A 27,912-nucleotide genomic window follows, 5' to 3' on the forward strand; every position below is an offset into this window, starting at 1 on the left:
CAGCTCACGTGTGTTGCCGCAGCTCTGATAGATGGTATGATTACCTCTAAACGTTCGCACCATCGAACCTGTCCAGCACACCTCCTGCAGCGCTACGATGTCGAAACCGCATTTAACAGCACTGGTTGTATCTGTTCTTGTGAATACTTACTTGTGAATAGTTACGGTCGGAAGAGTATAAGAGAGTAACAAGCCACTAAGACCCACCTATTTGTCCTAGATGATGAGGAGGTCGAAGTGGAAAAATGGCTCAATGAGCAACTGAGGTTGGTTTCAACTCATAAGACAATTTCTTTCCGAGTTCAAGAGTTTATCATTCGATATCTAGGAGGGAAACGATTCTGAATCGGTGAAGTAGCAGAACTCTTGAATTCTAAAATAAGGGTTTATTCACAAATTTCATAACGCCAAAAATGGAAATTTTTGACACCCACCCACCCCCTCGTAACGCTTTTTGTATGAATATTTAACAAGTGTTGTAGGATCCGTAACAGCACGAGGACACCCACCCACCCCCTTCAGCGTTATGAAATTTGTGAATGGGCCCTAAGCTTTCTGTGTCAAGAAATCTAAATAATGTCTCATGCGATGAAACCTGTTCACAGTTTCAAAAAACGACTTTTAATCTTTCAAGTAGAAGCAATAATTTGATACGCTAGAGTACCGATGCATGGTCAAAATCGGTATCATTCAACCAGCTTAGTGGCCGAACCTGATTAAGGGGCGCGCTTTTGAGAGTTTAATGGTGACAAACTGTTTTCTCCAAAAGGTATAAACAGCGGTATCTTTTTCTAAAGAGGCTCTATGCAAAATGGTAAAGAATGATATTTGTGTAAAAAACGACTACTTCATTATTTCTCAATAGTAATGGAGTAGAACCGTTGGTTGGTTAACCGATCTTCCCTAAGGTTACTCGTACCCCGGCCAGTACCACGAGGAAGTAAGGATAATAGTTACTGGGCAAGAGGCTAAGGACCACACAATGGGGTCTATTTTATTCCTGTACGTACGCGAGGTACCAATGCAATGCAATGGTACGCCATGCCCTGCCATTTACCGTGCCATCAAAACATTACATACTTGCTATTTCAAACGATGGCGGTGGCATTCTTTCAAACGTAATAAAGTTCGCAGACCTTTTAGCGAAAATAATCTTATCAATAGATTTTTATTTCTATACAGATTCAGATTTCAAAATTCAGACTACTGTGGCCTACACTCCGAGCTTACCCTAAAACAACTAAATTGTAACGCTGTTCGGAATATGTTGAATTGTTCAGATGATTCCTGCTAGTACTACCAAAATCGAAATATACAAACGCATCCATATTTCGATTTCAAAGCTTTTTTTTACAAAATTGTGAAAAATGTAGAAAAGTAGAAAAAATCGCCGTAAACTACTTTGCACTATACGTTATTCTTTAGTTCGTCGCCTAAACCTTTGTGATCGGTGTGCTTCGTTACGCAGGAGGTAGAATTGTGAAATCTTGTAAATCTTCTTGTCGCACTAACCGTAGTGATCGTTCGTTGGTCAGGTGCAACACCGAATAGAACGCTAATGATTTCGAAATATTTTCGCTCATTGATTTCGACAGGATGTGGGGCAGTTGTTTGAAAATTTCATTGAATGTGGCTTTCCCCTCGGAACTGCTGGTGCCAGGCGCTTCGGCTGAGGTTTGACTGGTGCGCTCTTGGATGAGCTGCCAGCAACAAGATTTTAGTTGTTTCATGTCCACCACTTTGGCCGTTTTAGCGTACGCTATGTTGATTTTCATCACCTGAGAAAAGTGAAAGTAGTTGTGTTACGATGAGCCAAAAATATTAGAAATCTAAAATAAAAACTTACCCTATCGGGTGCCCCTTGGAATTCGGTGGGTATGAAATCGAGACTGGTGTTGAGCGGTTGATTTGTTCCTCCGCCGCCGTCTTCCCCTGCTGCGATGTCGTCAAAGTTTTGATGGTCGTCGCCTGCGCCGCCGGCAAAGTCCGGAACCTGGTCTGCTTCGGGATCGATTTCATCATTCTGAAGATAAACGAAACGATACAAAAATTGTAAGAGAGATGTGATAAACCAGTCAGTTTGATAAATAATAAGTTGTTTTTAATAGATTTGAAATAATATAAATGATTCATTGCATTTTACGGTTACATAAAAGCTCATTCACAATTTTACTAACGCTGAAGAGGGTGGAGGGTGTCCTCAAATTGTTAATCATACCATCAGTGCACCAGTAGCCGCTCATGCCCCTATCACCGCTTCCTAGTGTAAAAACGGATTTTTCGTGTATTTATTTTTAATGATTCTTTATATTGAAACCACAAGAACTTGTGAGCGGCTATTGGACCAGTAGGTATTTTTGTGTGTTCCAATTACCGCTCTTGCTAAAAATTTAACAATATTTCAAAAAAGTATCGGTTTTAGTATACAGCCCTCTTTATTACAGTTGTAGATATGGTTGACCATAACAAATATCAGGATATATAACAATTTTTCTCTTATAAGCAGGTGAAATCAACTCACCTGTAAAAAAACTGAACTGCTACGGCAAATGAAATGTAATATGTTGTTAACAAAATGTTAATTAAATCTTAAATTTGTTTTACCAAATTAGGATGATAGTGTTGTCAAATAACACAGAACACCTAGATATAAGAAATGAATGTAATGTTTGAAATGATACTAATAAAGAAATTAAAAAAAAAAAAAAAAATGGATATATAACAAAATCCAAAATAATGCCTTTTTTAGTATGTTTGCCATGAAAACTGTTTACCGTTAGCGGAAATAGGAGCACTCTGAGACAGTAACAAATGCAATTAAATATTTTTTATGAAAGTTTTTCAATTTCATTCTACATATTTTGCCGATGATAACATATACTTGGAGCTACAGTGTGACATAAAAATAGTATTTATCGACTCAATAGTTATCTTCTAATAAATATTTGAACATATAACTGAAATCTGGTGCACTGATGGTGAAAGGGTGTCCTCAAATAAATGATGGAGGATGGGTGTAAAAAATGTTCAATTTCAGTGTTATGATTGTCTATAGCGTTTGATATCGAATCGTTAGTGATCGGTATCGTTGGACAAAGATCTGTAAAGAATAATGAAGACTAGTAGATCCATCCCAAAGATTTTTTTTTTAATTTTTATATTTTTTTGTGTTTAGATAAATTAAGTTAGTTACACTAAGCTCATTTTACCGGAAATCGGTGAATTTCACCGTAATCTCAACAGCTGAACAGTTCGGTGAAATAAAACACCGTAATTTCGTCGGAATTTTACCGTCGGAATTTACCGTACTCCGTCAATTTATTTTACCGAACTGTTCAGCTGTTGAGATTTCACAGGAATCTGTAATAGTAGTTTACGCTACAAGGTGCAGAATGAAGATTTTTACAGCACGAGTCGTACGTTACGACAGAGTGCCGTAAAAATCGAGTTCGGCACCGAGATGCGTACAGCATATTTTGCAATTTTATGAAAGGTTACTTGAATAATTTTTAATTATGGACCTATAATGAAAAGTAACCGCATATCAGTCTTGCCACAGATTTCCGCATTGTGTAACACAAAAATGAGCCGTATTTTTAACATCTTTTTATTTTTCTTAGAAAGATATCGATTTGATTTGAACATGGTTCAATCCTCTGGAATTTTTTGAATATTCATATAGAAAACGAATTTAGAAGCTTCACACCCCATTTTCTCAATGCCTACTTTTTACAGATGGGACTGACTTGCGATTCACGGCAGTATATACTACTCAATGAAATGCTAAATGTTCAATGATAAAACTGCATATGAATGCTTGAGTGTTTATATTTATTTCAAAACTTTGATTAGAAATATGCTGTGAAATCCACAAAAATCAATAATTGAGAATCTAATCGTTTTGCTATATGTTTTTTGTAATGATTCGGATGTGATTCATTTTTGGCGTGTAAAGTGAAACATGTCGGAATCCAAACATGGTTGTCACAACGGCCGGATGGTGCCCCTTCTCACGATTTTAAAGGCACTAATCTGCAGAAATAACGAACGTACGAAGTCGTTCTTCTTATTTTAAACATCCTGCTTTTTTTTGCACTAGCTCGAATAGAAATTGCACAATCGTTTGATGGTTCTTTGGCGAAATTTATGCTTTCAAAGTTTTGGTACATTATTGAATTCAGATTCAGTGATCAATTGTCATTCTATTCTTGTTGCAACAATTCTATTTCGCAACATCAGTTTATCACCACTTGAACATAATATGACAATAGTCGATCACCACGTGCGCAGCGTTTTTCTGGGCTTCGCATTGCAAATTTCGAGAACTTTCTCCGTGTTGCTAAACATTGACACATTATCGAACAGCATCCATAAAATAAATTTGGTTTTGTGTTTAAAATAATTGATCAATCGCGAGTTGAAAAGGCTGCAACAATGTTGCGCTCTGTGATTGTCATGACAATTTTGCTTTTGATTGTATTCTTATCCGCAACAGTTGAGACAAACAGTTGTGAGCGAGCTTGCTTTGTTGTTTGTCTGTTTTGATGACAATTTGATTCACTGTTCAGATTACAAACTGTTTAACCCTAGGGTCGAACTTTTGCCCTATTTTACTCTATTCTAAAGCATAAAGGTCAAGATTGAACAAGTGGAATTTCCTAGAGAAATAAATAGTCGATTATGTTGATAGATATCTCGCGTTCAGTATCATAAAGGCGTAACTGCAGAGATCGAATTTTCCTTCATCGATTTTCTCTTTAGATAATTACTTGGCCTGGTGACTGTTTTTGAATGCTATTTTTGTTTCTCTTGGAAGTACTAATCGTCCTTCGTCATGCTGCATATCACAATTTTATGAAAAGCTAATTAATTTCGTATGCTAACCCAAAGAGAAAGTCGACGAAGAGAAATCGATCATTGCAGACATGCCAGTATAATACTAAACGCGAGATTTGATTTACTCATTACTGACTGAAGATCACCAATCAATATAACTGCAATTGATCTTCACCTTGCGGTACAGTTGTTCAAAATGTCTTAGTTAAAAAGCTTTTAAACCTAAAATGGCCCTGTTTTATCGAAAAAAAAAATATAATCAAACAGTTAATAAAATCCGAAGAGTGGGTAAAAAAACTGAAATAATTCTTCGAAATAACATTTAAAGCAAATCTACTCACCATAACTCGACTGCAGTAGTTCTGATCGACGGGATTGCTGTAGTCGTACTCGTCAACTGGCACATCCGGTTCCGGCGCTGCGTCGAATTCCTGAAGCTTCACTCCCCGGGCAAACTTATTCACATCGAAGCGATTTCTTTCCAGGTGGAAATCCGTGGGCAATTTTAGCTTCTTGGAGTCCCATTTTTTGCAAATCAAACTTTTCAGGTGAGTTATATTTTTCACTGGTCGATTGGGATTGTAAGCTGGGAACAGTTCCTCTGCAACGCTGATCATGTCATCTAGAACGTCCACTTCGAACCGTTTTTTCTTCCGAGCCACTTTTTGTTTCGTTTTACCGTCTGCATCCGTTGTGCCTAACGTGTTTCGCAACGACAAACTGCGAGCATTTTTTGTCCGTTTGAATTTCCAATGGGAAGGACCAGCCCAGAACTGTGAGATGTTATCCAAAGCACGATAGGAGTATTCAAGATTAATAGAGGAGGAATCAATCGGACGCATATCTTCAATGACGACGGTTTTTCTTTTGAGGCCTCGACAGTTTTGCAGGGCGATTTGATCCTCTTCGTTGAACTCGTCATCGTGGTCTGTTCCGCCCATCGCGTCTGGGGAAGCGTAGTCGATAATGTAAGCATCGCCAACCGGAACCGGCTCAACTTCTGCATCAATGTCGAACTGAACATCCAAGGCGGAACGATTCATTGCCAGTGGTTCCGCCTGATCGTCTCGAAGTTGCACGTCGTCAGTGTCTTTTATTTTATCATCTTCGTCGTCTTCGTCCTCGGCGGGGGTATCCGTTATCACATATCCGGCAAGCCTCTGGTGCAGCTTATTTGTCCTAAGAACCCCGTAGAGAGTAGTCGAAGTCTTCTCACAGTCATTGTAGTCTTCGTCATTATAAAGATTCAGCTCGGGTGATTCCGAGTCGTCCCAAAAAGGGTAATCCATTCGCAGTCGCAATTCGGCATTCTCCGTAGGAACCAGGTTTTGCATCAGCCGACTCGAACTGTTCACGTCTCCAACCACTGAGTTGAGTTTCGCGAAAAACGGATCCGTAAACGGATTGGTATCGAGTGGGGCATTGATGCTGTCTTTGTTCTTCGTAATAGTACTGACCACTTTTCGGGCACGTTTCTTCTTAACTTTGGGCTCCTGTGAAGCTTTGTCCGCCCCACCAGCTGCCACACTGACGTCGTTTTCCTTGTCGGCACCCTCGTTATCCTCATCTTCATCTTCGCGATTGTTGTCCATTGCACGGGCAGCTACGGAAGCATTTGGATAATTAGGATGATTGTCTTTCAAGGGATGTGACTTTCAGGGTGTCCATTCAAAATCAGTTTTCCAATTCCCGGACTTTTCTCGGATGCCCAAAATATGAACAACGGATGGTAAAATGATCCTGCGATCTGATACATTGTTTCATTTTTCATACAAAAAATCATCTGACTGTCCTCCAAAAATTTGAGCTCATTACAAGGAAAACTGAGACTGCACAAGCCATTCAGAGATTGGATACAAATCAAAAAGTAATTACTGAGCAGCCCGATTTGAAAACGGTCTTCAGCAAAGTTGTAGTATTGGCGTAGCTCTAACCCTCAAGAGCACATAAGCAAACAGAAAAAGTCTCTACACTGTTAACAGTATGTCAATATCTTAAGTTTGAAGTACATATTTGTCCGGTATGTTCCACAATTTCCTGGGATTTCCCGAATGCATGGACACCCTGTGTGTTCCCAAATACTTACACTGCCGAGTGAGTTCCGAGCACATACGCATCACATCGGTGTGCACGGAATCTACCCGGAGACCGTAGACTTTGGTGGAAGCCTCCAGCGTCGAGCCAGCAACCTGGAAATTCTGCAAGGTGTTCGAGTGGCGCGACATCAACTTAGAGAACGTGTCGATAATCGTCACCGACCACGCATTGTCCTTGCTCAGTTTCTACAAATAAAAAAAAAACGTAACGGAATTAGGCAATTTCTTCGGAAGCTGGTAGCGGGATCAGGGCATTACATTATCCGAGTACAACTGCAGGCACATCTTGATGTTTTCATTATCTTCGACAGTCGATCCTCCGGCCACCGTGCTGTCGTCCAGGGTGGCCGCTGACCGTCGTATTCGTCGTTCCGCCTCGTCATCGTTCACCTCCTATAAGCAAAGAACGTACTTTAAATTGGGGTAACTTTGATAGTTTTTTGGAAAAAGAAATCTTTATTTCTGCAATTTGTTTTAATGATTTTATTTTATGTTTTTTAAACACGTACTAGTATCTTAGTTAGTAATTATAGTTGAAACATTGCGCTAACATTCATTTTAAATGCTCCCATAATTTTTCATACATAGTCGATTTTTGGGTTTTAGGTAATTTTGATAATGGGTATGTAAACATATGGATTTCTCCAACCAAACTGGCATGAGTGTAGGACCTGATACAGAAATTATTATCCGCCTTATCAAAGACACCCGGTTTTACGGTTTTCACACTCACATAACGGACCCCAATAAGAACGGGAGGTAATTAAAGGTGCATCATGCAAGCGTCCGCTGATTTTCCCATTCGAAAAGACGCTCATCATGGACGTGTGTAAATATCCAATTGCACCGTCGAAGTTACCTCCGTAAATAAACACAAAACTTACGTCGTGGGAAACGGCTCGCGGTGTCCGAAAAAGCCGGGATTGGTCCGATCTCCTCAGGGGCGATTCCACCACGGCCACAGGCGTCATAGCTTCCAAAATATTCCGTCACTGGTTCACTGGTCACTGGATATCTTCAGTACGTCTCACGGCACAGACGCGCGAATTTTGTTACCTAGCCGTTCTCACTTAAATTCACTGTTTTTCCCGTGACAAAAACTGTTCACCGACACAAACTAGTTTTTCCGCACCAAAATTCACTGCAATTCGGCATAATTTTCCGCACGAAACGTTCCAATTTTCACCTTTTTGTCCAATTCGACGCTGGACGCTTTTGGTATGTGTGGAAAACAAACGAAGCAAACGACGGTTGCTGCGATCGATCGGAGGCACTGAACTGAAATTTGACAGTGACAGCTGCTCGGAGCGACCTGCCGGGAGGATCGTCGTCCCGAAGCCGCACCCAATGGATTTGAAATGCGCGCGCTGTGCGTGTTGCCTACGTGCGCGGGGATTTGCTCGGGGGGTTGACCGATGCATAGCATTGCTGTAAATAGATTTTTTTTTAAACATTCACAAACCTAGCATAGATATACAGGGGATAGGCAAAATGATTGAGATAGGCAAAATTTTGCCCAAATTCAAATGCTTATAACTTTATGAAAAATGGATGAAATTGGATGCAACTGGAAGCAGTCGACGGCAAATTTGGTCCAATTTTAGGAACTTCCTTGGCCATGCATATTGGCCACTGGACACCGGAGATGTTCCGGATTTTCTGAGGTCATGTCCAAACGTCATTTTTTTTGTCGCTTGTATTTTTGTGTGGTGTAAATTTAGATAGATGTTTGCAATTTTCCTAGAAACTAGAACTAATAGGAAGTTGAATGCCACCGGACGCATTAAGATTGGTTGGAAATCTTCAGAAATATGACCATTTCCGTAAAACTGGTTCCGGAAAGCATGGTCAGTCATGTTTGTATTTCCAATCATGTAAATATTATCCGGAGCTATATCCAAGTGGACATCAACCTTAAAAATGATGTTTCCTGCAGCGTATTCAGAACCATTAGATGCACAGACCACTCTATAGAAGGTTCCAGGTGCCCTGGGGGAGGTGGTCAATTAGGAACATATCCGGAACCATATCAATATGGGCATCAAACTTCATTATTTTCAAAGGTTATGCTTTCCGAAGCATTTCCAGCATCACCGGCTGCCATAACCACTTTATAGTAGGATCCAGGTGCCCCGGGGGATGTGGCCAATTCGGAACATGTCCGTTCATCTGTTTAGAATCACATTCTACCATAAACAGTAAGATCCATGTGACTTGGAAAATGGCGAGCATTTTCAGAACCACAAGATATAATAATCACTCTATAGTATATTCCAGGGGCTCCTAGAGATGTGGCCAACTCGAAACATGACCTCATCCCCCAGGGCCCATGGAACCTACTATACAGTGGTCATATAAATAAGTTGCGCTGTAAATACTTCTATTAGCATCACCTTCAAAAATCTTGATGTTTTTACCCATATTGATGTGTTTTTGGACATGTTTTGAATTGGCCACATCCCCGGGGCACCTGGAATCTACTATAAAGTGGTCATGGCAGCCGGTGGTGCTGGAAATGCTTCGGAAAGCATAACCTTTGAAAATCATGAAGTTTGATGCCCATATTGATATGGTTCCGGATATGTTCCTAATTGACCACCTCCCCCAGGGCACCTGGAACCTTCTATAGAGTGGTCTGTGCATCTAATGGTTCTGAATACGCTGCAGGAAACATCATTTTTAAGGTTGATGTCCACTTGGATATAGCTCCGGATAATATTTACATGATTGGAAATACAAACATGACTGACCATGCTTTCCGGAACCAGTTTTACGGAAATGGTCATATTTCTGAAGATTTCCAACCAATCTTAATGCGTCCTGTGGCATTCAACTTCCTATTAGTTCTAGTTTCTAGGAAAATTGCAAACATCTATCTAATTTTACACCGCACAAAAATACAAGCGACAGAAAAAATGACATTTGGACATGACCTCAGAAAATCCGGAACATCTCCGGTGTCCAGTGGCCAATATGCATGGCCAAGGAAGTTCCTAAAACTGGACCAAATTTGCCGTCGACTGCTTCCAGATGCATCCAATTTCATTCATTTTTCATAAAGTTATAAGCATTTGAATTTGGGCAAAATTTTGCCTATCTCAATCATTTTGCCTATCCCCTGTAAATTTCATTTCTCGCATAACTTCTGATCTCGCCCTAAAAGCCATTGGTAACCATGTGTATAGCTCGTTGTTTCTGAGCATTTGAATGGATTATCATGTTATTTAACAACGCTATGGGGAGGAAAGGATCAATATCTATCTGCCCGTGATGTTGGTTTGTATGCTTATTCTTTCATTTGCTCAGAAACAACGAGCTACTCACGTGGTTACCAATGGCTTTTAGGGCGTTATCTCAGAGTATGCGAGATTTAATATTTGAAACAAAGATGCTTGTTTTGAAAAGAAATATTAGACATTTATTGAAACAACACTCTAGTAGAGAACCTTAACTGTCTGTAAAACTGAATTGACCCAATGGGACATGGACTGGACAAACATTTCAAAAGGGCACATCGACATTGGTAAACAATAGCTTTGCACGACGCTGTTGAGCCCAATTCAACTCGATCACGCTCACCAATACCACTATCAGGAAGAGCTAACACTTATCTTCCTGATAGTGGTGTTTGTTTGCCTGGGCGGGCTAAAACGGGCTCAACAGCAACGTTTCCAAAAAAAAGGCTCAATACCTCTTGAGCCCTTTTCAAATGTTTGTCCAGCCATATGGATTTTCGGATCAACATCTATTTTCATCGCAACATTAATGATTTATTAATATACTTTACTATGCATGCAAAACTATACACATTTTGTATGAAAATGTCGTGGGAAAATATGTAGCCAACTAGCGTGGGAAAATATGTAGCCAATAGCCAATATTAAAAAATGAAGGTATAACGGGTATAACAGTCTCTATAATATACACTACCCGTCATAAATACGGACTCCCAAAATAAAAGGGTTGCAACACTCAGCTGAATAGTGAATCACCCTGAAAAGTTTAGCATCAGCTCAAAACAGGTAAATTCATATGGCTATATCTCGAGATCCTTACGACCAGCAAAGAAGCGATCTTCAGCAAAGTTGTTCAGGGGATCAAGGACATCTGGAAGACAAACAGTTTGGTTCGCAATTTTGCCGCTAGGTGGCGCTAGTGAGCATGTCAAATTGAGCATTTCAAAGTAGTTCTAGCTTGTGATCCATATGAGATAGATAGATTGTTTTTGAAACAACGCAATGTTATTTTTTAAATCAAAGATTATTTTATCCGTTTAAATAATAAATCCATTTGCATTATTTGACATTTCTATTTGTTTTAAAGCTCGAAAATTTTTATTATTTTTCTAAAAAAAAAACATTTCAAAGAAAAAAAACGTTATTTAATCACATATTTCTGCATGTCGAACATTTCAAAGTGATTAGCTTCAATTGGCTTATTTAGCGTTCAGATTTTGCTGATGACTACACCTGAAACAAATATGTGTTTCATTATTTATATGGCTTAATGGAATATTAATAGACGGAATTACCTTCGCAATCCTTCAAACTTCAGTTCTGCAAATTTGTTTCCATTCACAATGTTTGTGGGTGGACTATAACTAAGAAAGATTTTTATAAAAAATGGAAACAAAATCGAGAAACAAAGAAAAAACTTACTTATATACACCCGGTATGTTGGGCTCACAGTTATTTAACACGTTTTCACTTCAACAATCACTTGGATATGAAGTCAGTAAAACTTGACTTGAATAATTTGAATATGATGAATATGAGTCCTGACTTAATCACTCGCACATGGAGTAAGTCATACCAGAATCACTAGAGTTTTAAAATGATTCCGTCCTCAATCACTTCAACTTCCAAATTCCAAAGGCTTTCTGAACAGCATTCTGGAGATTCTATCTTATCAAATTCATAAGGTTTAGGTACAGTCATTCCTCCAGAACCAGATTAAAAGATGGTTTTCACGGCTAATTTGGACCGTATTAAAATCAAGAGGTAGAGCTAGTATAATATTACAACTCAAACTGTTTCCCGGATGTCCTTGACTTTTCAAACAGCTTTGCCGAAGACTCAAATTTTCTATCTCTGGCTCAAAAGATAGAATATGTTCCATATATTTAAATTAATAAGCGTGCTAGTGCCTCCTAGTTAGGAACCAAACGGTTTGCTATCCGGATGTTCTTTACTTTTTGAACAACTTTGCCGAAGAATCGAACTTTCTATCTCTTATGGATCACAAGCTAGAACTAGTTTGAAATCCTCAGTTTTACATGCTCACTAGTGCTACCTAGCGGCAAAATCACGAACCAAACTATTGGCTTTCCGGATGTCCTTGATCCCCTGAACAACTATGCTGAAGATCGTTTCTTTGCCGGTCGTAAGGATCTCGAGATACAGCAATGTGAATTTACCTGTTTGTATTTTCAGAAAAATGTGCAAAACTTACCGGATTCATTGAACAATTTAATAACTTAAAATCAGGACATGTCCTACTAAATCAGGACGGATGGTAATCCTAACTTTTGGTGCACTCGAAGAAATTTTTCAAATTTTGTAGAAACGTCGATTCTCGGATAAAACTTCATTCTAGGTAATACGGGACATATTGTTGAAAAATTTCTGGATGTAGTTTTTGTTGAAATCTTTTCAGCTAACTGATCTATTGTAGGATTTTGTAAGTTTCTTAAGAAGTTTTCTATCGGATCTTGGAAAGATGTTTGACACTCCTGGTAAAATATTTAGTGGACTCCAAAAGATCTTGGAAAAAATCTTTCATTATCTGTGGTGGATTACAGAGAAAATTATCAGGTGTGTCTGTCAAGGATATCTGTTGATTCATGAATAATCTTTAAAAATCTTTCAAAAACTATAATTTAGAGATCATCAACTTTAGGGGTCCGCGGATAATTTGTAAAACTTCGAAGGGAGTCGCAGATCCAAAAAGGTCGAGAACCACTGCCTAAACACTTTCATGGAAAATTGTGGGAGTACTCATTGAGGTATTTTTTAGGGTCTGTTTCGTTACATATTTTGAAATTTACAGTATATTTTAAGTAATCAAAAATAATTCTGCTCGGATAGTAGACTTATTTATACAGATGTGGAATTATGTTCAATCGATATTTATTCTTATACTGGATAACGACTTCAATGGGATTTCGGAAGTTTCAATTTATGTTGGTGAAATTATTTCGTAGATCTTAGTAGCAACTCGTCTGCGTTCCCGATCAAGATAGCTCAAAGCTGTAAATTTATTTTAGGTTATTGTTTTGTAACAACTTTTGTTTACATGGAATTTCATTTACCTTACATATATTCTCCCTTTAGTTTTCCAACACTTCAAATCTACCAACAAATTATTTACCAAAAACTATTTCTGCTTTTCTTCTGCAATAATTTAAATAATTTCAACTTGTAGCATATAAATTCATTATTTTGTAAGTCTTACGTAATAAACAATATTCCAGTAAATTTCGTAAATCCAATGACTCAATAAATTACGAAACTATGACAGTTTATTTAACATTCTATAAGACTCTACAATTTGGTGGCCCCGGAACCGCTCAGCTCCAGAAGGGAACCAGCAAAAGCCCCAGACTACTGGTCTTAGCCACGGCAGTCTAATGGGGTGGGTACCTAAAACCTCTTTTGGTTCCGGGTCTCAGGGCGTTTTTGGCGTGGGGAGGATTCGGATGTTCGGAGAGTGTGTGGAATACCTATCAATTGGATTTACCTTGTATTCGAGCTTTTGAGGACGATAGTATTGGGCCACGGATGTGGTAATGGACGTCGAGGAGCTGGAGATCGGTACTGCAGAAGGGATGCGACGGGTTGTTATTGCGGGCCGCCGACTGATGTGGCGAGATGAGTGCGGCCCTGGGCCCTTGATGATGCGAACTGCCGGTGGGAGCGGCCCTGCGTGCTGCCGCGATATGCTGGCTGGTGTAGCGGGTAGATTTTGGTCGCTGGTGGGGATGGTGGACCAACCCGGAATGGTGCTTCTTTCGGGGCTGCCTGTCCGGTGTGACGGGGAGGGAAACCAGCTGGTGTTGGGCGGCGTGGCGGTCAGAGCAAAGCAGCTCTTTGATTTTGTTCGGGTGCGTAGCGGCTCCGATCTTACAGGCTTCCAGGGTCTACCAAAGATGCCAGCCGATGGGAATTCGGCCCTTCGAAGCACTGTGGACCTACAACTGGGCGGTATTTGTCGAGGTCTACACGACCACGATTGCTATCCGGTCCGGTGACAGTAATTTCCGGGGATCGAAAAGGTGCTTTTGGAGATGCCACGCGGTGGCGAAAAAAACTTTTCCAACGTTTTGCACAAGCCACTTAATACTTCGAGCTCTAAACCACAACTGATCATCAACCACTGTCGACGCTTTCGCACCTTCCCTTCGGTTTTTCTGTTTCCGCGGTCATCTCAGCCAACTTCACGCGCTCCAATTACTAGGCCATTCATCCCGAACGCAATTTTCACAGTCGACATACAATTTTAAATCCACCGTTGACTGCTTAACAATTTCAACTCCCTAATTCCACACAAAAAAAACTAGCAAAAACATTGCAATGGTACCCGCCGGTAACATATCCCTCCTCTGGTCGGGTAAAGTGAAGCGTTTACACTAAACATAATAACATTTGTAGTCGGCAACCTACGAGTATATCACTTTTTGGATATTCAGTAGAATTATCATTTAAATTATAACACCAAAAAAAAACAAAGCAAAACACCATTCTCTCGAAATCAGTGGGCAACAATGTAACTGCATCATCATTAGAAACTAACTATATCGGAACGAAACATGCATTATTCTCTCCTCCAAATCACGAGTAGATTATATTTACTATATTGGTCAAAATCGCCAACCATCATCCAATCAAAACAATAGCACAAAAGAAATTGGGGCTTGTTCGGAGAAGCTCCCAAACAAAATGAACAATACGCGACACTCATCTTTCCACGCAATACGCACTACGCCGACCGGGCCAGAGAACCAACGAATGCGCGCCGCGCCGGATAATCACATGTCGAGCGGACGACGGTGCCGAATAAACTAAATTGGTAGCTCTTCCACTACTGTGGGCCTATCCTATCCATCGGAAAAAACTTTCTTGCCAACACCAATCCGTTGCGAGACCATGGACACTTGCGTGTTTTTCGTCTTTGTCCTGTGGATTGTTTGGACCAAATTCGCCCCACCGGGGCATTCACCAATACTTTGAAAACATTCAATTCAAATTGGACTTTCGTGCAGTTTCACGAATTGTGATTCAGGTTACTGACCTTTAGAATCTACATACGCTTTGACGCAGCAAATGATCAGTTTGCCGGTAATCCTTGATTGGTAAGGATCGAAGTGAGGTCGCGCGAGATTAAGTTTTCGGACGTCTCCGTAAGTTTACTTTGATGTTATTAAATGGAATTAATTTACTCAGTGATGCCTACAGACTCAGCGAGTCTCGTTCTTACTCCGCGGAAAGTAGAACAGACTAAAACGCTTATTTCAGGCCGAAGGTGAGATTCCAATGAAAAGGTCAACTTCAAGGGGTCATTAAAAGGTCAAATTTCAATTCAATATTTACAGCTCTACCATTCAGAGACTGGAGTCGTTACAGTTGCCCGAAGAATTGGAAGCGATTTAAGCCGACTTCAGTAAGCACGCCGGCCAAATACCGATGTTCTTTTCTCCCTGATCAACGAGCTCGTATGATGACGACCCATGCTTGGCCACAATTTTGCAAGGTAGGAACTGTGGCCCTAATTTTGCATTGTAAAATTCGTTGGCATTTGAGATTTTCGTATTTTTTTTGTAAACGGTTGCCCCAACCGCAAATGGTTTAGCAGGCTGGCGAACTCTCAAATTATATGTGCGCGAAGCCTCTCTGTAGGCTTTCTCGAGATTTTTTCGGACTAAATTGAACATTTTTGGTGACTCTTCTTTAATGCGTGCTAGGCGCGCCTCTAGAGACGTTTCGTCTTCATTTTCGTAGTTGCTGTGCTCGTTTCCGTCGAGAACTACTTCCTCTCCCCTCGCCACCCGAAACGGGGTAAAGCCAGTAGAGGAGTGAACTGTGGAATTAATTACCACCTCAACTTCCGACAGTCGCGTGTCCCATTCACGTTGGTTGTCTCGTGCGTATGAGCGAATAGACGTGTTTATCGCCCGATTTACTCGCTCTACAGGGTTGGCCTGAGAGTGGTGCCGGGACGATAGCCAGTGCTTGATCTTGAACCGATCAAGCATCGATTTAAACTCTTTCGAAGTGAAAGTTGTGGCATTATCGGATAATATTATCGCGGGAACCGAGTTCCGATGGAACCAATGACGCGTCAGTTCAACGCAGAGCGTTTTCGCACTGATTTTAGAGGAGGGGTGCAGTTGAACCCATTTCGAGAATAGATCTAAGGTGACCAAGACATATTGGTTGCCCGATTTAGAACGCGGCAACGGACCGATGAAATCGATAGCGATTATTTGCCACGGTCTCGCTGGAAGTCGCATATCACCCATAGGGGGTGTCGTAGATGAATTGGGTGGCTTAATCATTTTACAAACCGTACACTTTTGAATGTAGGATCGAATTTGGCTAACCATTTTGGGCCAGTAGTAGTTTTGACGAACTTTAGCGAGTGTTTTGTCCGCGCCGACGTACATGAAATCATCGTGACATGCCTTAAGTATCGCCGTTCGCGATTCAGGACTTGGAATAATTTTCCAATCGTATCGGTGATCGGAAAGATCGTGATTGAAGACGAATTTCTTAAGTTCATCTCCGTCAACTCGGAAATCGGGGTAATCGTCAGGTCTGTTCAAAACCGACAGTTTCAAATCACTGTACCAAGAAGATGAAGCACTGCTCGATATTGCCATTACGCTACGGGAAAGTGCATCGGGCACAACGTTGTCTTTTCCGCGGCGGTGTACAATCGTCATGTCGTACATTTGAAGTGAAAGGCTCCAACGACTGAGTCGTGAGGACGTCTTCCACTTTGTACGCATGATAAATGTTAGCGCGGAGGAATCGGTAACTAGGACAAAATGACTGCCCTCAATGTATCCTCGAAAATGTTCTATGGACAACAGAGCCGCCAGACCCTCCTTCTCGGTGGCATGATAGGCTCGCTCTTGAGTGGACAGCTTTTTAGAAAAGTACTCGATCACTCGCTCCTGATTATTTACATTTTGGGTTAATACCCCAGCGACGGCGTGATCGCTCGCGTCGGTGTGTAAAATGAATTCTTGTTCAAAATCGGGACTACAAAGCACGGGGGACGTTATTAACTTCTCTTTTATTGCCTGGAAAGCCTCTTCCGCCTCCGGAGTCCATCTAACTGACTTCGATGTTGTCTTTAGAAGCTCTGTGAGGGCTGCGGTCGTCTTACTATAGTCGGGAATAAACCTCCGATAATAGTTTGACATCCCGAGAAAGCGGCGAAGTTTTGTGATCGTTGTAGGGCGTTCATATTCTACAATCGGTCTTATCTTCTCAGGATTTATTCTCAGACCCTGAGAGGAAAGAGTGTACCCCAAGAAGGGTATTTCACTCAGGCAAAAGTGAGATTTTTCGATTTTGATTGAAAGGTTCGCCTCTCTCAACCGTCTCGCCACCTCCTTGAGAAGCCGTAAGTGTTCCTCGAATGTCTCCGTTACTATAACGATATCGTCTAAGTAAACGAAGACATTCGGTTCCAGTGCACCATGACCTAACACTCGGTTCATCAATCGAGCCAGTGTGGCTGGGCTATTGATCAAACCGAATGGAAGCCGGGTGAACTGGAACATCCCCTTCCCTTGCACACTGAACGCACAATATTTCCGTGACCTTTTAGCCAACGGGATCTGTAAAAAGGCCTCCGTGAGGTCGATTGTTGAAAGAAAGTTTGCGCGAGGAAGTCGTCCAAGTATGCGTCCAGGGTGTGGGAGGGGATAGGCGTCACGTACGGTCCTCTCATTGAGTTTACGAGCGTCGAGACAAAGACGTATAGCCCCCGAGGCTTTCCGAATTGGAACTATGTTCAAAGACCAATCGGAGTTAGATTCTTCGATTATCCCAGTGTCTAGCAACCGATCGATTTCAGCGAATAAACCCGCCTGTATTTTCGGAGCTATGGGATAAGGATATAAGCGGATCGGTTTGTTGTCTCTGCACTCTTCTTTCAAGACAATATTGTGCTCGCAAAGTGGTGTAGCATCCAGAGTATTAAGAGCCGCTGTTTTGAACAGCTGTTTTACTCCATCCAATCGCTGTGTTTGTGAATCAGTCAGATTTGGCGAAGAGATTTCCCGATCGGGTATCTCGGTTGCCCCGTTCTGGGTAACCATTGAGATGGTTGGGTTAATTCTAAAAATTTTCCAAAAATCCATCCCACAGATACAATCTTTGGTCAGATGAGGAGCTACTAGTGTAGGCAACACCCTCGTCTTACCATTAAAAGTATATGGGATGAGGACTTCGCCAAGAATTTCTAATGGAGACCCATCTGCCGTTCGAAGATCTACCGGGAAGGAGGGTTCCCGCAGCTTAACGTTATGCAGCTTACGGAAGATGGTTGAGTTGATGAAGGACAAGTTGCTTCCACAGTCAAGAAGAGCGTTGACATAAATGTCGAAAATTCGGAGTTGGGCATGTGGTCGATCATCTGCCATACTGTTCAGGGTTATTTTATGAATCTGGGGTAGAACGCTTTCTTCATCTTCGTCGTCCGATCTCTGTTCATAGAATTGATAGAGATCTGGCAACCAAGATTCTGCGGCATCTACCGATCGCGCAGCCGGAAGTCCCTGCGGCTTTAGGGCTTCCCCAGCCCGTTTTTTAAACAGTACGGGCAGTTGTTTGTGGTGAACCCAATCAAAGCACATCTATTACAGAACACTCTTCTGGGAATTGGACATTCCGAGAGATTATGATAATCTTTACAATTGTAGCACTGACCCTCCTCGGGTGGAGAATAATTAGAAACTAGTTTTAGAAGAGCACTTGGTTTACTTGGCCCAGGTTTTGAATCTGGAGGAGAGCCCTCTGATCTCTTGGCTTTCTCCAATTGGTTCGGCTTATTGGGTGGGAGAGATCTGGGGTCATTTTTGGCGTTGTTCTCATTGGGCTTGTTTCTTCTGATTTTGTTGCTGAGCCTTTTGACGATTTTGATTGACAAATGTCTTACTACCTGTATTGTTTCTATTGGCAAAGTCAATTGCACAATTTTCTCTCTTAGGCGAGGCAAAAACTTTGGTAAACGCGGAAAAATCTGTCGCATCTAAGTCTTTGCCTATGGTTAGCAAGTCCCGGAGTGTAGCGATATTCTTTCCTACCAAGGCCTTGCGACCGTCGTATCTCAAATTGGTTTTGAGCACCTCGACCTTTTCAACCTCCGTCATGGGATGACTCATTGCTTGGAAAAGCTTATTCATTTGCAGATAGTACTGCTGAAAAGACTCTCCCTTTTGCTGACGTGTTTGGTAAATTTTTGTGCGTAGAACTGAATCGAGATCAGGGTGTCGGAACTCATTTTTCTGCTCCTGCACCAACTGACGCCAATTTTGCAGCATCCGTTGATTTCTGCACGAGGTGTACCAGCTTAACGCTGGACCTTCGAACAGATGCACCGCTGAATCGAATAGGTCGATTTCGGTAGCATGTTCTGAAATCGCAAGCTGTTCAATATGGGACAAGAACTCGTTGAGACCCAGGCCATGATCACTTCCGGAGTATTTTCTCACTTTCCATTGCGAAATGGGAGTCATTTTACGCAACGGTGCAACGGGTGATGAAGAGGTCACAGCTAACCCCGATGATTGGCGTAGAGGAATATTACCCTGAAGATTTGGAGATTGGTTACAATTAGCCACTCCGAATGGACTGAATGAAAGTTCATCCATCCGACGCCGAAAAGAGCCATTGGGATTTTCGTTTGGGGGTACGGGTGGTGGATATGGGACACTACCGCTGATAGTCGAGGTTGGGATCGTAGTCCCACGACTCGATCGGATGTCCGCTGATCCTAGCCATCGCGACGAAGTAGTCGCCGATTGAATGGGACGAACATCATCATTTCGAAAAGGATTTGTAGAATTTAGGTACACCGAGGACGGCCTTGGTGGAACTGGCGGAGGAGGTCGTTGTCTACGAATTTCCTCCTTCAGTCCACTCACCTGTGAAGCGAGCGCTTTAATGAGGCTACCTATGTCCGTCATCGCACGACTGAAGTCTGACTTTGAAACGAACTGAGATGAGTCTGGTAGCTTCGGAATGGCTCCTGTGGCTGAGTTTGAGGTCGATGTCGGCACATCAACTCCCCCTATTGCTTCATCTAAGAGCCTCTCTGACTCAGACTCAGATTCCCCACCAATTGCGTAAAACTCCTGTTCTGTCCAAAAATATTCCGAAAACAAATTCAGTACTTTTGTAAACTCTTCTTCGGCCTTGGTTTTCAATTCTCCCACCGCATGGTTTTTAATAACCGCAAGGCGGTGACCCAGATGCAATAGACGTGATCGACAAAACTCTACTTGTGCTCGCGGCTCCGTAGAAAGAGTTCGTGAGAGTACTGAAAAAATTGTCTTGCAACTATCGAGATCCATTTCTGGATCTAGATCATAGTGAACGATGAACTCATGCCCATCACTTTCGTCCTTGAGGATCTGGCGCAACCTACGTCGGCGTTTTGCCCGAGACTCATCATCCCCTATTACTACATTTCGCAAAAACAACTCGTAGTCGAGCTCTCCGGGGTCGAGATGGTCCACACGCATGCCGCGGTAGAGCATCCCAAAATCTGGACCCGAAACCGATAATCGTGGCATTTTCAAAACAGTGAGGAATCAAACGTGGAAAGCAGAGTGATTATACGATTCAAAAAGTATGAGATCTATTAGCTTTTTCAATTCCGGTCTCACCCGAAATTATTTTGCACTACCGGTGATGATTTTTTGATAATTGGAAATGAACTTGTTGGTTGATCACCCGTGTTAAGGAGTTAGGAATAATCGGTTTTGCCACGTGGCTGAATTAGACCACCGCGATACTACAAAAAGTGCCACTGATTTCTTGGGAATAATGCGACCAGAGTGGATTGATTTTAGAGGAATTGAAAGTTACTCGAAAACTCCCCCAACGCACATAAGAAAAATATATCCGAGGATATATTTTCCCTCCTGAGATCCTCTTAAAGGATATTCACGTTGGGCGCCAGTATAAGACTCTACAATTTGGTGGCCCCGGAACCGCTCAGCTCCAGAAGGGAACCAGCAAAAGCCCCAGACTACTGGTCTTAGCCACGGCAGTCTAATGGGGTGGGTACCTAAAACCTCTTTTGGTTCCGGGTCTCAGGGCGTTTTTGGCGTGGGGAGGATTCGGATGTTCGGAGAGTGTGTGGAATACCTATCAATTGGATTTACCTTGTATTCGAGCTTTTGAGGACGATAGTATTGGGCCACGGATGTGGTAATGGACGTCGAGGAGCTGGAGATCGGTACTGCAGAAGGGATGCGACGGGTTGTTATTGCGGGCCGCCGACTGATGTGGCGAGATGAGTGCGGCCCTGGGCCCTTGATGATGCGAACTGCCGGTGGGAGCGGCCCTGCGTGCTGCCGCGATATGCTGGCTGGTGTAGCGGGTAGATTTTGGTCGCTGGTGGGGATGGTGGACCAACCCGGAATGGTGCTTCTTTCGGGGCTGCCTGTCCGGTGTGACGGGGAGGGAAACCAGCTGGTGTTGGGCGGCGTGGCGGTCAGAGCAAAGCAGCTCTTTGATTTTGTTCGGGTGCGTAGCGGCTCCGATCTTACAGGCTTCCAGGGTCTACCAAAGATGCCAGCCGATGGGAATTCGGCCCTTCGAAGCACTGTGGACCTACAACTGGGCGGTATTTGTCGAGGTCTACACGACCACGATTGCTATCCGGTCCGGTGACAGTAATTTCCGGGGATCGAAAAGGTGCTTTTGGAGATGCCACGCGGTGGCGAAAAAAACTTTTCCAACGTTTTGCACAAGCCACTTAATACTTCGAGCTCTAAACCACAACTGATCATCAACCACTGTCGACGCTTTCGCACCTTCCCTTCGGTTTTTCTGTTTCCGCGGTCATCTCAGCCAACTTCACGCGCTCCAATTACTAGGCCATTCATCCCGAACGCAATTTTCACAGTCGACATACAATTTTAAATCCACCGTTGACTGCTTAACAATTTCAACTCCCTAATTCCACACAAAAAAAACTAGCAAAAACATTGCAATGGTACCCGCCGGTAACAATTCCTTTGCTACCACACAGAAAGAAAAATCCATGTAAATTTCAGCGAAATATCGTGCACATAAAGGGAATGCCAGATATGTCGCAAATTTACATGACTTATCGTGTAAAATAACATCAATATCATGTAAATTTATGCGAATTGTCACGTAATCAGTTAGAGTCCATGCTAGATTACACGATGTGTAGCGGAAACTTACATGATGTTATTGTAATTTTACACGATGTGACGTGTAAATTTGCGACATTTCTGGCATTCCCTTCATGTGCATGATTTTACGCTGAAATTTACATGGATTTTTGTTTCTGTGCATTTATACGCACACTAGGTAAGCTGGATGGAGGACTCCCCAGTGTCAGCGTTGCCAGCAACAATTTATTTTCAAAGTGTAACTTTTAGGTAAAAATTCACGAATCGGACTAGAATTGCTCAAACAAATAGACCATACTCGTAGTACTAAATCTGTCCCAGGAACAATCATCAAATAAACAAATGAAAATTCAACAATTTAAAAAATCAACGTTTGTTTAAAACTAATCACGCTTTAACCTTTCTTGGGTGGAATCTAACAGTATGAAAAATACTCGATTCATATCCGTTAATCCGTTCTAAAGACATGCGCGATACGGGTTAATTAGAGTTCCCTCATCCTTGAAAAATCGAGATATATGGAAATCGATAGAAAATTGATTTATCGCCATAAATTTGAACATAATTAATTATAAGTTATTTTGCGTCAATGTTTAAGTAAATTTGGACTATCTACAAGTTTGGTCTAACACCTCCGGTACTGGGGGATCTCCTTCTATCACCTTTTAGGGAACAGTTTGAAACGATTATAGGTTAACACAATTTAATTTTACTTAAAATATGTTTTTTTTTTACAATTCACACATTCCTCTCACAAATATTTATAGTGCTAAACCTTTTCATTGTGGACAATTTGCCTTTTGAAGGAAGCACCACACTAGGCAACGGACTAGCATGCAACGCCCAAAGTGGCACAGTCGAAAGTTTTCCGGACTGAAGCGGGAATCGATCCCACGCTCCTTGGCTCGATGCGACTTAATACTTGGTAACACTAACCGCACAGCCACGAAGCCCACAAGCCTTAGACGTCCTTTTAGTGGTTTGATGGTTTGGCTTTCCTCACTTTGATTTTCATGAGCTGTCCGGAATTTGAATGAAAGTGTCCGGAATTTAAGGCAAAATTGAGGACTTGTCCGGAATAAGAATCATGAAAAGTTCATAAATTTCTTTTCATCTAAAATTATTTATGTTACGAAACCAAAATCACCATTCGAAAGTAAACTGTTTTCAAGGCACAATAACGTGGATAAATTTTACAGATTGATTTATTTTATATTCTTTTTGATGAGTTATACTTCACTGAGGCCTTAAGTGTCCGTTATATGAAACAAAACGGTACCACACATGTTACTATAGCCAACACATTTTACCCAAAATAACATTTCGGCAGCAATGACATTCAAATGCTTCCCCGATCCCTTGTCTGTTTGGGGGGTATCATCTACAAAATTGCATGTCTTGTTTTAGAAATAGAACGTTCCATTTCGATATCCCTTTCGCTAAATGGTTGTGCTAACATGAATTCCCCCTTTTAGATAAAATCGTTGTAGAAGGAGAGATGAAGGTCTGGCTTGGCAATTTAGTTCAGGGATTGGAATAATTTTAAATTTATATGCACCAAACAGTCCCCCATCGACTGGTTTCAAGGACTTCAAGTGCCCTTGGGGTAATATTCACTGGCAGGAAAAAAAAGCATTTTGTCAATTTCTTCCCGGTAGAATATTTTGTACCCTTTCTATTATAAAAATATGGTCCGAATACTAGTATTAAGCGAAAAACATCCAATGTACATGCGATTTTTATTATCTCTTGGTTCAGACATGGCGTGCACCATACAGGGTGGACAAAAATCAACTAGATTTGTGTATTAAAACACTTCATTCATGTTGTTTGGCCTTCATTTCGTCACATCTTTCTCTATTGGTGCATTTTACCCCAGTTCCCTCTAGTGATTTGGCTCTCCAAAGGGACTTCTGGCCTTGCTTCCTTTCAATGGCATCCCATAATGCGTTGAGTATGTAATGTTCTATAGGCGATGAGTGTCCTTCCGAATGGACTAGGCAGGATATCGGTATCACTTTTGTTGCTCATCATGTTTTCAGGAAACCATCGACCGAGGGTTAAACTCTTGCCATGAGCCCAATGGTCGTGTGGGTTGCCAATGTTGTTTCAGTCTATACGGGAGGATTAAGCCGTCTAAAAGTTAGGTGGAAAAAAGGATTAAAAATAATACAGTTATTTCGCCACGCGGTGCGTTTCATTTTCGGGACTGAGAGCATGCTAAGCCGAGTGCTAAATTAGCAACCCAGGTGAGGTCGTTCTCAGCTTTTGAAACTGAAATCATGATTGGGATGGTAAAGATCGGTAACATACGATATGATGGGGTGAATGGGGTTGGTCTTTTCCGGAGGCTTTTAATTGATGAAGTTGTGCGGAGCGGGTTGGTATTTTGATTTTACCGTGATATGTTTAACGAGGGTACATAATGTGACATTTAATTGGATTATACCGAGTGGGTGCATTTAATTTGTATTTCGTTAGGCAATCGATTGAAGTTTTTTTTTTGTTTAAATTCACCGCTTGTTGTGTTCAATATTTTATTTAAAGTTGAGCTCATTGCGTTCTTCAGAGTGGCTTTGCTTTGTAGCTGCAGACTTAAGCACAAGTATAAGGAAGCCCTAATCGGTCACATTATTGTTTAAGCTTATGGAGCACTTCTTACGGACATACGTAATAATGGAATAACGAAGTGTTCAACCAAATTTCTATGACATTTCGTAAATTGGGATATTCAGCGATGAAATTCTAGATACAATTGATATTTGATCCCGGCGATTCTAGTGCTAATATGAACAGATGTAAGAACGTGTTCTTCCATTTAACTACTTCTGCCAATGTAAGAGTCTATCCCACAAGTTAATCCTTTGTTCGCCAAAACAGCAATAATTAGATGGAAATTAATTCCGGAACATCCGCAAACGAACGTACCATTCCGTGGCCGCTACTAATTTGTTTGATTCTATCGTTCGTTACTGGAGAAAATTTATTGATTCTGATAAGACTTCGAGCCTTCGGATCCCATTCCCGCATTTTCCATCCTCTTATGAATCCACAGTCGAACGAACCCGCTTCTTGGCTGACTTCGCGTGCTATGGATGATTTGTTCCGCCAACAGCGTCAGCAGTACAAAAAAATTAAACTGGGCAAATTGTTTTTCCACTCTATTGATTTTCCAGCCAGAGCCACGATAAGTCTTGCTATACTTTTGAACAAACATCGGTTGATGGAACAGAGCAGTAAATTTTGCTTTAATTTTAAAGTGCTCACAGTTTCCGAACAATTTTTGCCATAACATGCCGCTTGAAAGTTAAACTTAAATTGCTGAGGAATGATGTGGCTGCTTTCCCTTTCTCGGTACCACCTCATGGGGGTGGGAAAAGAATTAGCTCGTTCAGGGAGGATGCTTCAAAGAAGAAAGTGTACGTCTTAATTTAGTTACACAAAACTTGGAGTAGTAAAAGGAAAAAGTGCAGTTGCTCAAACTTCTCGGGGGGTTGTCTTCTGAAAACTGTAGGACAACTTCTTCGTCAGATTTTGAGGCCTTGCACTCAAACTGCTTGTAGAATGCGTGTAAGTGTATTTGTGTAAATATTCTTCAATGGCATTGATTCAATTTACACTCGTTACACTATTAACTATGCAAATCTCTGTGCTACCAAAGCGTTGGCATTACGTCCTCACTAGGACAGAAACTGTTTCTCAGCTTAGTGTTTTTAAGAGCACTTCCACAATTATTAACTGAGAGCTTTCTTAGTCATAGTTCCATTTGCATATTTTTCGCATTGTCATACAAAGTTGTCGCATTCGTTTATCGTGTGGCAGATACGATGACACTCTATGTCCATGGAAGTCAAGGAAACTTCAACCACGAAAAGATCCTGGACCGACCGGGTATCGAACCTAGTCATTTTCAGCATGGCTTTGCTTTGTATCCGCGGACTCTAACCACTGGGCTAAGAAAGGCCCCCAATTTTGTTGATGATCACTTATTGGAAGTAAAAAAATTGAATTTTTTGAAGATTTTAGCACCAGAATCCGTATTTCAGCAGCATTCTATCAGCAGAATTAACAGGACAGACATTTTAAGCTTGAGAAATAACTCCACAAATCATACATTTATGAGTGCGCAGAGTTTTATTTGATTTGAAATTTTCTGACTGGTCCTATCTTCTGAAAACGAATATTTTCGTACTAAGAGCGACCTCTAGAAGCGGCGCTAAATGAAAGATATGAAACCCTAGAAAAGAACTCTAGACATTTTTAATAGGTATGGCCATTGTGCCCAAAGCACAAGAGCACTAGGAACCTGTTTCAGAAGGAACTGCTACATATCATATTCAGTAGTTTATACACATGTAAAGTTTGACAGTTCAAATTTCATGGTTTTTCATTCCGATCTACAAGAGCATCAAAAGGACTAACAACTAAATTTGGCCTGATTTGGTCGGAGTATTCCGGAACCGGTTCCGGTAAGGAGTGATATGGACATTTTTGGACCATTATATAGTACCATCATGTGACAACTAATAATTCATGATTTTTCACCCAGATTTAATTAGACACCATGCCAAATAAAAAATTCTGTTTCTTATTTCTGGCGTTACGCACAACCGGGAATAATACTTAATTACGGGAATAATACGAACAATACTTCCATTACGGGAAAATTTGAAAAATAAATAATTCACTCCAACCTCTTTTTACGACCGTTTTTATACAACGGTTCTTTTTACGACCACTTTTTTGCGACTGAAATTCAGATTAACGACCGTTTTTCTAAATGATCAATACCTTAAAAGTTATTGAATATAGAGGGTCATTATGTTCAGCAAATTTGTTCAGTAGATTAAGCTGAAGATGATTCAAAGCCAAATCAAACATGTGGAGGTATTGACATGCCACCAAGTGGTGCTAGTGAGCATCGAAATATTGTTTTTCTGATATCTCAGGATCCCGACCACTTAGAAAGATGGCGTCTTCGGCAATGTTGTTGATTAGCTCAAGCGTTATCATTATAAAAGCTATGAAATTCAGTGCTCATCGTAGCTTCGTGCTGTGCGTACACGATTTTTTTCTGCTATTGAAAGTTTTTTTAAAAACTACCTGAAGCAATAATACAGTACTTTTCAGTGCTACTAAAACAGTACTTTTCAGTACTATTTTTCTACTATTGATCCCTTCACGATCCTTGTTTGGATCCGTGCCTTCGATTTTTCGTTGGACCCGTTGGCAAAAACTAGCGGCGGTAATCCTTCTTGGAAACCGTCTTGGAAAAAAAACCTCTTAGAAAGTCTCGTCTTCTTTCGTTTATTCACTAAACATGGTTGTAACTACAAACAAAAGGAAAGGTGAATCTCAGAATTCATAACTTCCTTCCAGAATAGTGGGATTTAAAACTGTCGCTAAACGTGACAAGAATGGTAGAAAGGACGTTTCTCCGGAATGCGAACTTTCTTCCAAGGGTGAAATGGATAAAGTTGATAATTGCTTCGAAATGAGCAATCAGTTTGATGCTCTAGACAAATTTTCCGAACACCAAATCGAAGCAGCTTCTAGGCCCAGACCCAGGCAAAGAGT

General features: G+C 41.3%; 1 protein-coding gene across 1 annotated transcript; it reads right to left on the minus strand.

Moving 5' to 3' along the window:
- Window positions 1-1,226: 1,226 nt before the first annotated feature.
- LOC5567301 (condensin complex subunit 2) lies at window positions 1,227-8,205 on the minus strand. Its single transcript, XM_001651684.2, has 6 exons — window positions 7,817-8,205; window positions 7,191-7,325; window positions 6,923-7,118; window positions 5,178-6,439; window positions 1,847-2,023; window positions 1,227-1,778 (listed from the first exon to the last, which is right to left on the minus strand). Exons 1-6 carry the CDS (start codon window positions 7,901-7,903, stop codon window positions 1,461-1,463), a joined length of 2,175 nt encoding a protein of 724 aa, XP_001651734.2. The 5' UTR covers window positions 7,904-8,205; the 3' UTR covers window positions 1,227-1,460.
- Window positions 8,206-27,912: the final 19,707 nt, after the last annotated feature.

The sequence above is a fragment of the Aedes aegypti genome, chromosome 3 (genome assembly GCF_002204515.2).
Source record: "Aedes aegypti strain LVP_AGWG chromosome 3, AaegL5.0 Primary Assembly, whole genome shotgun sequence".
NCBI lineage: Eukaryota > Metazoa > Arthropoda > Insecta > Diptera > Culicidae > Aedes > Aedes aegypti.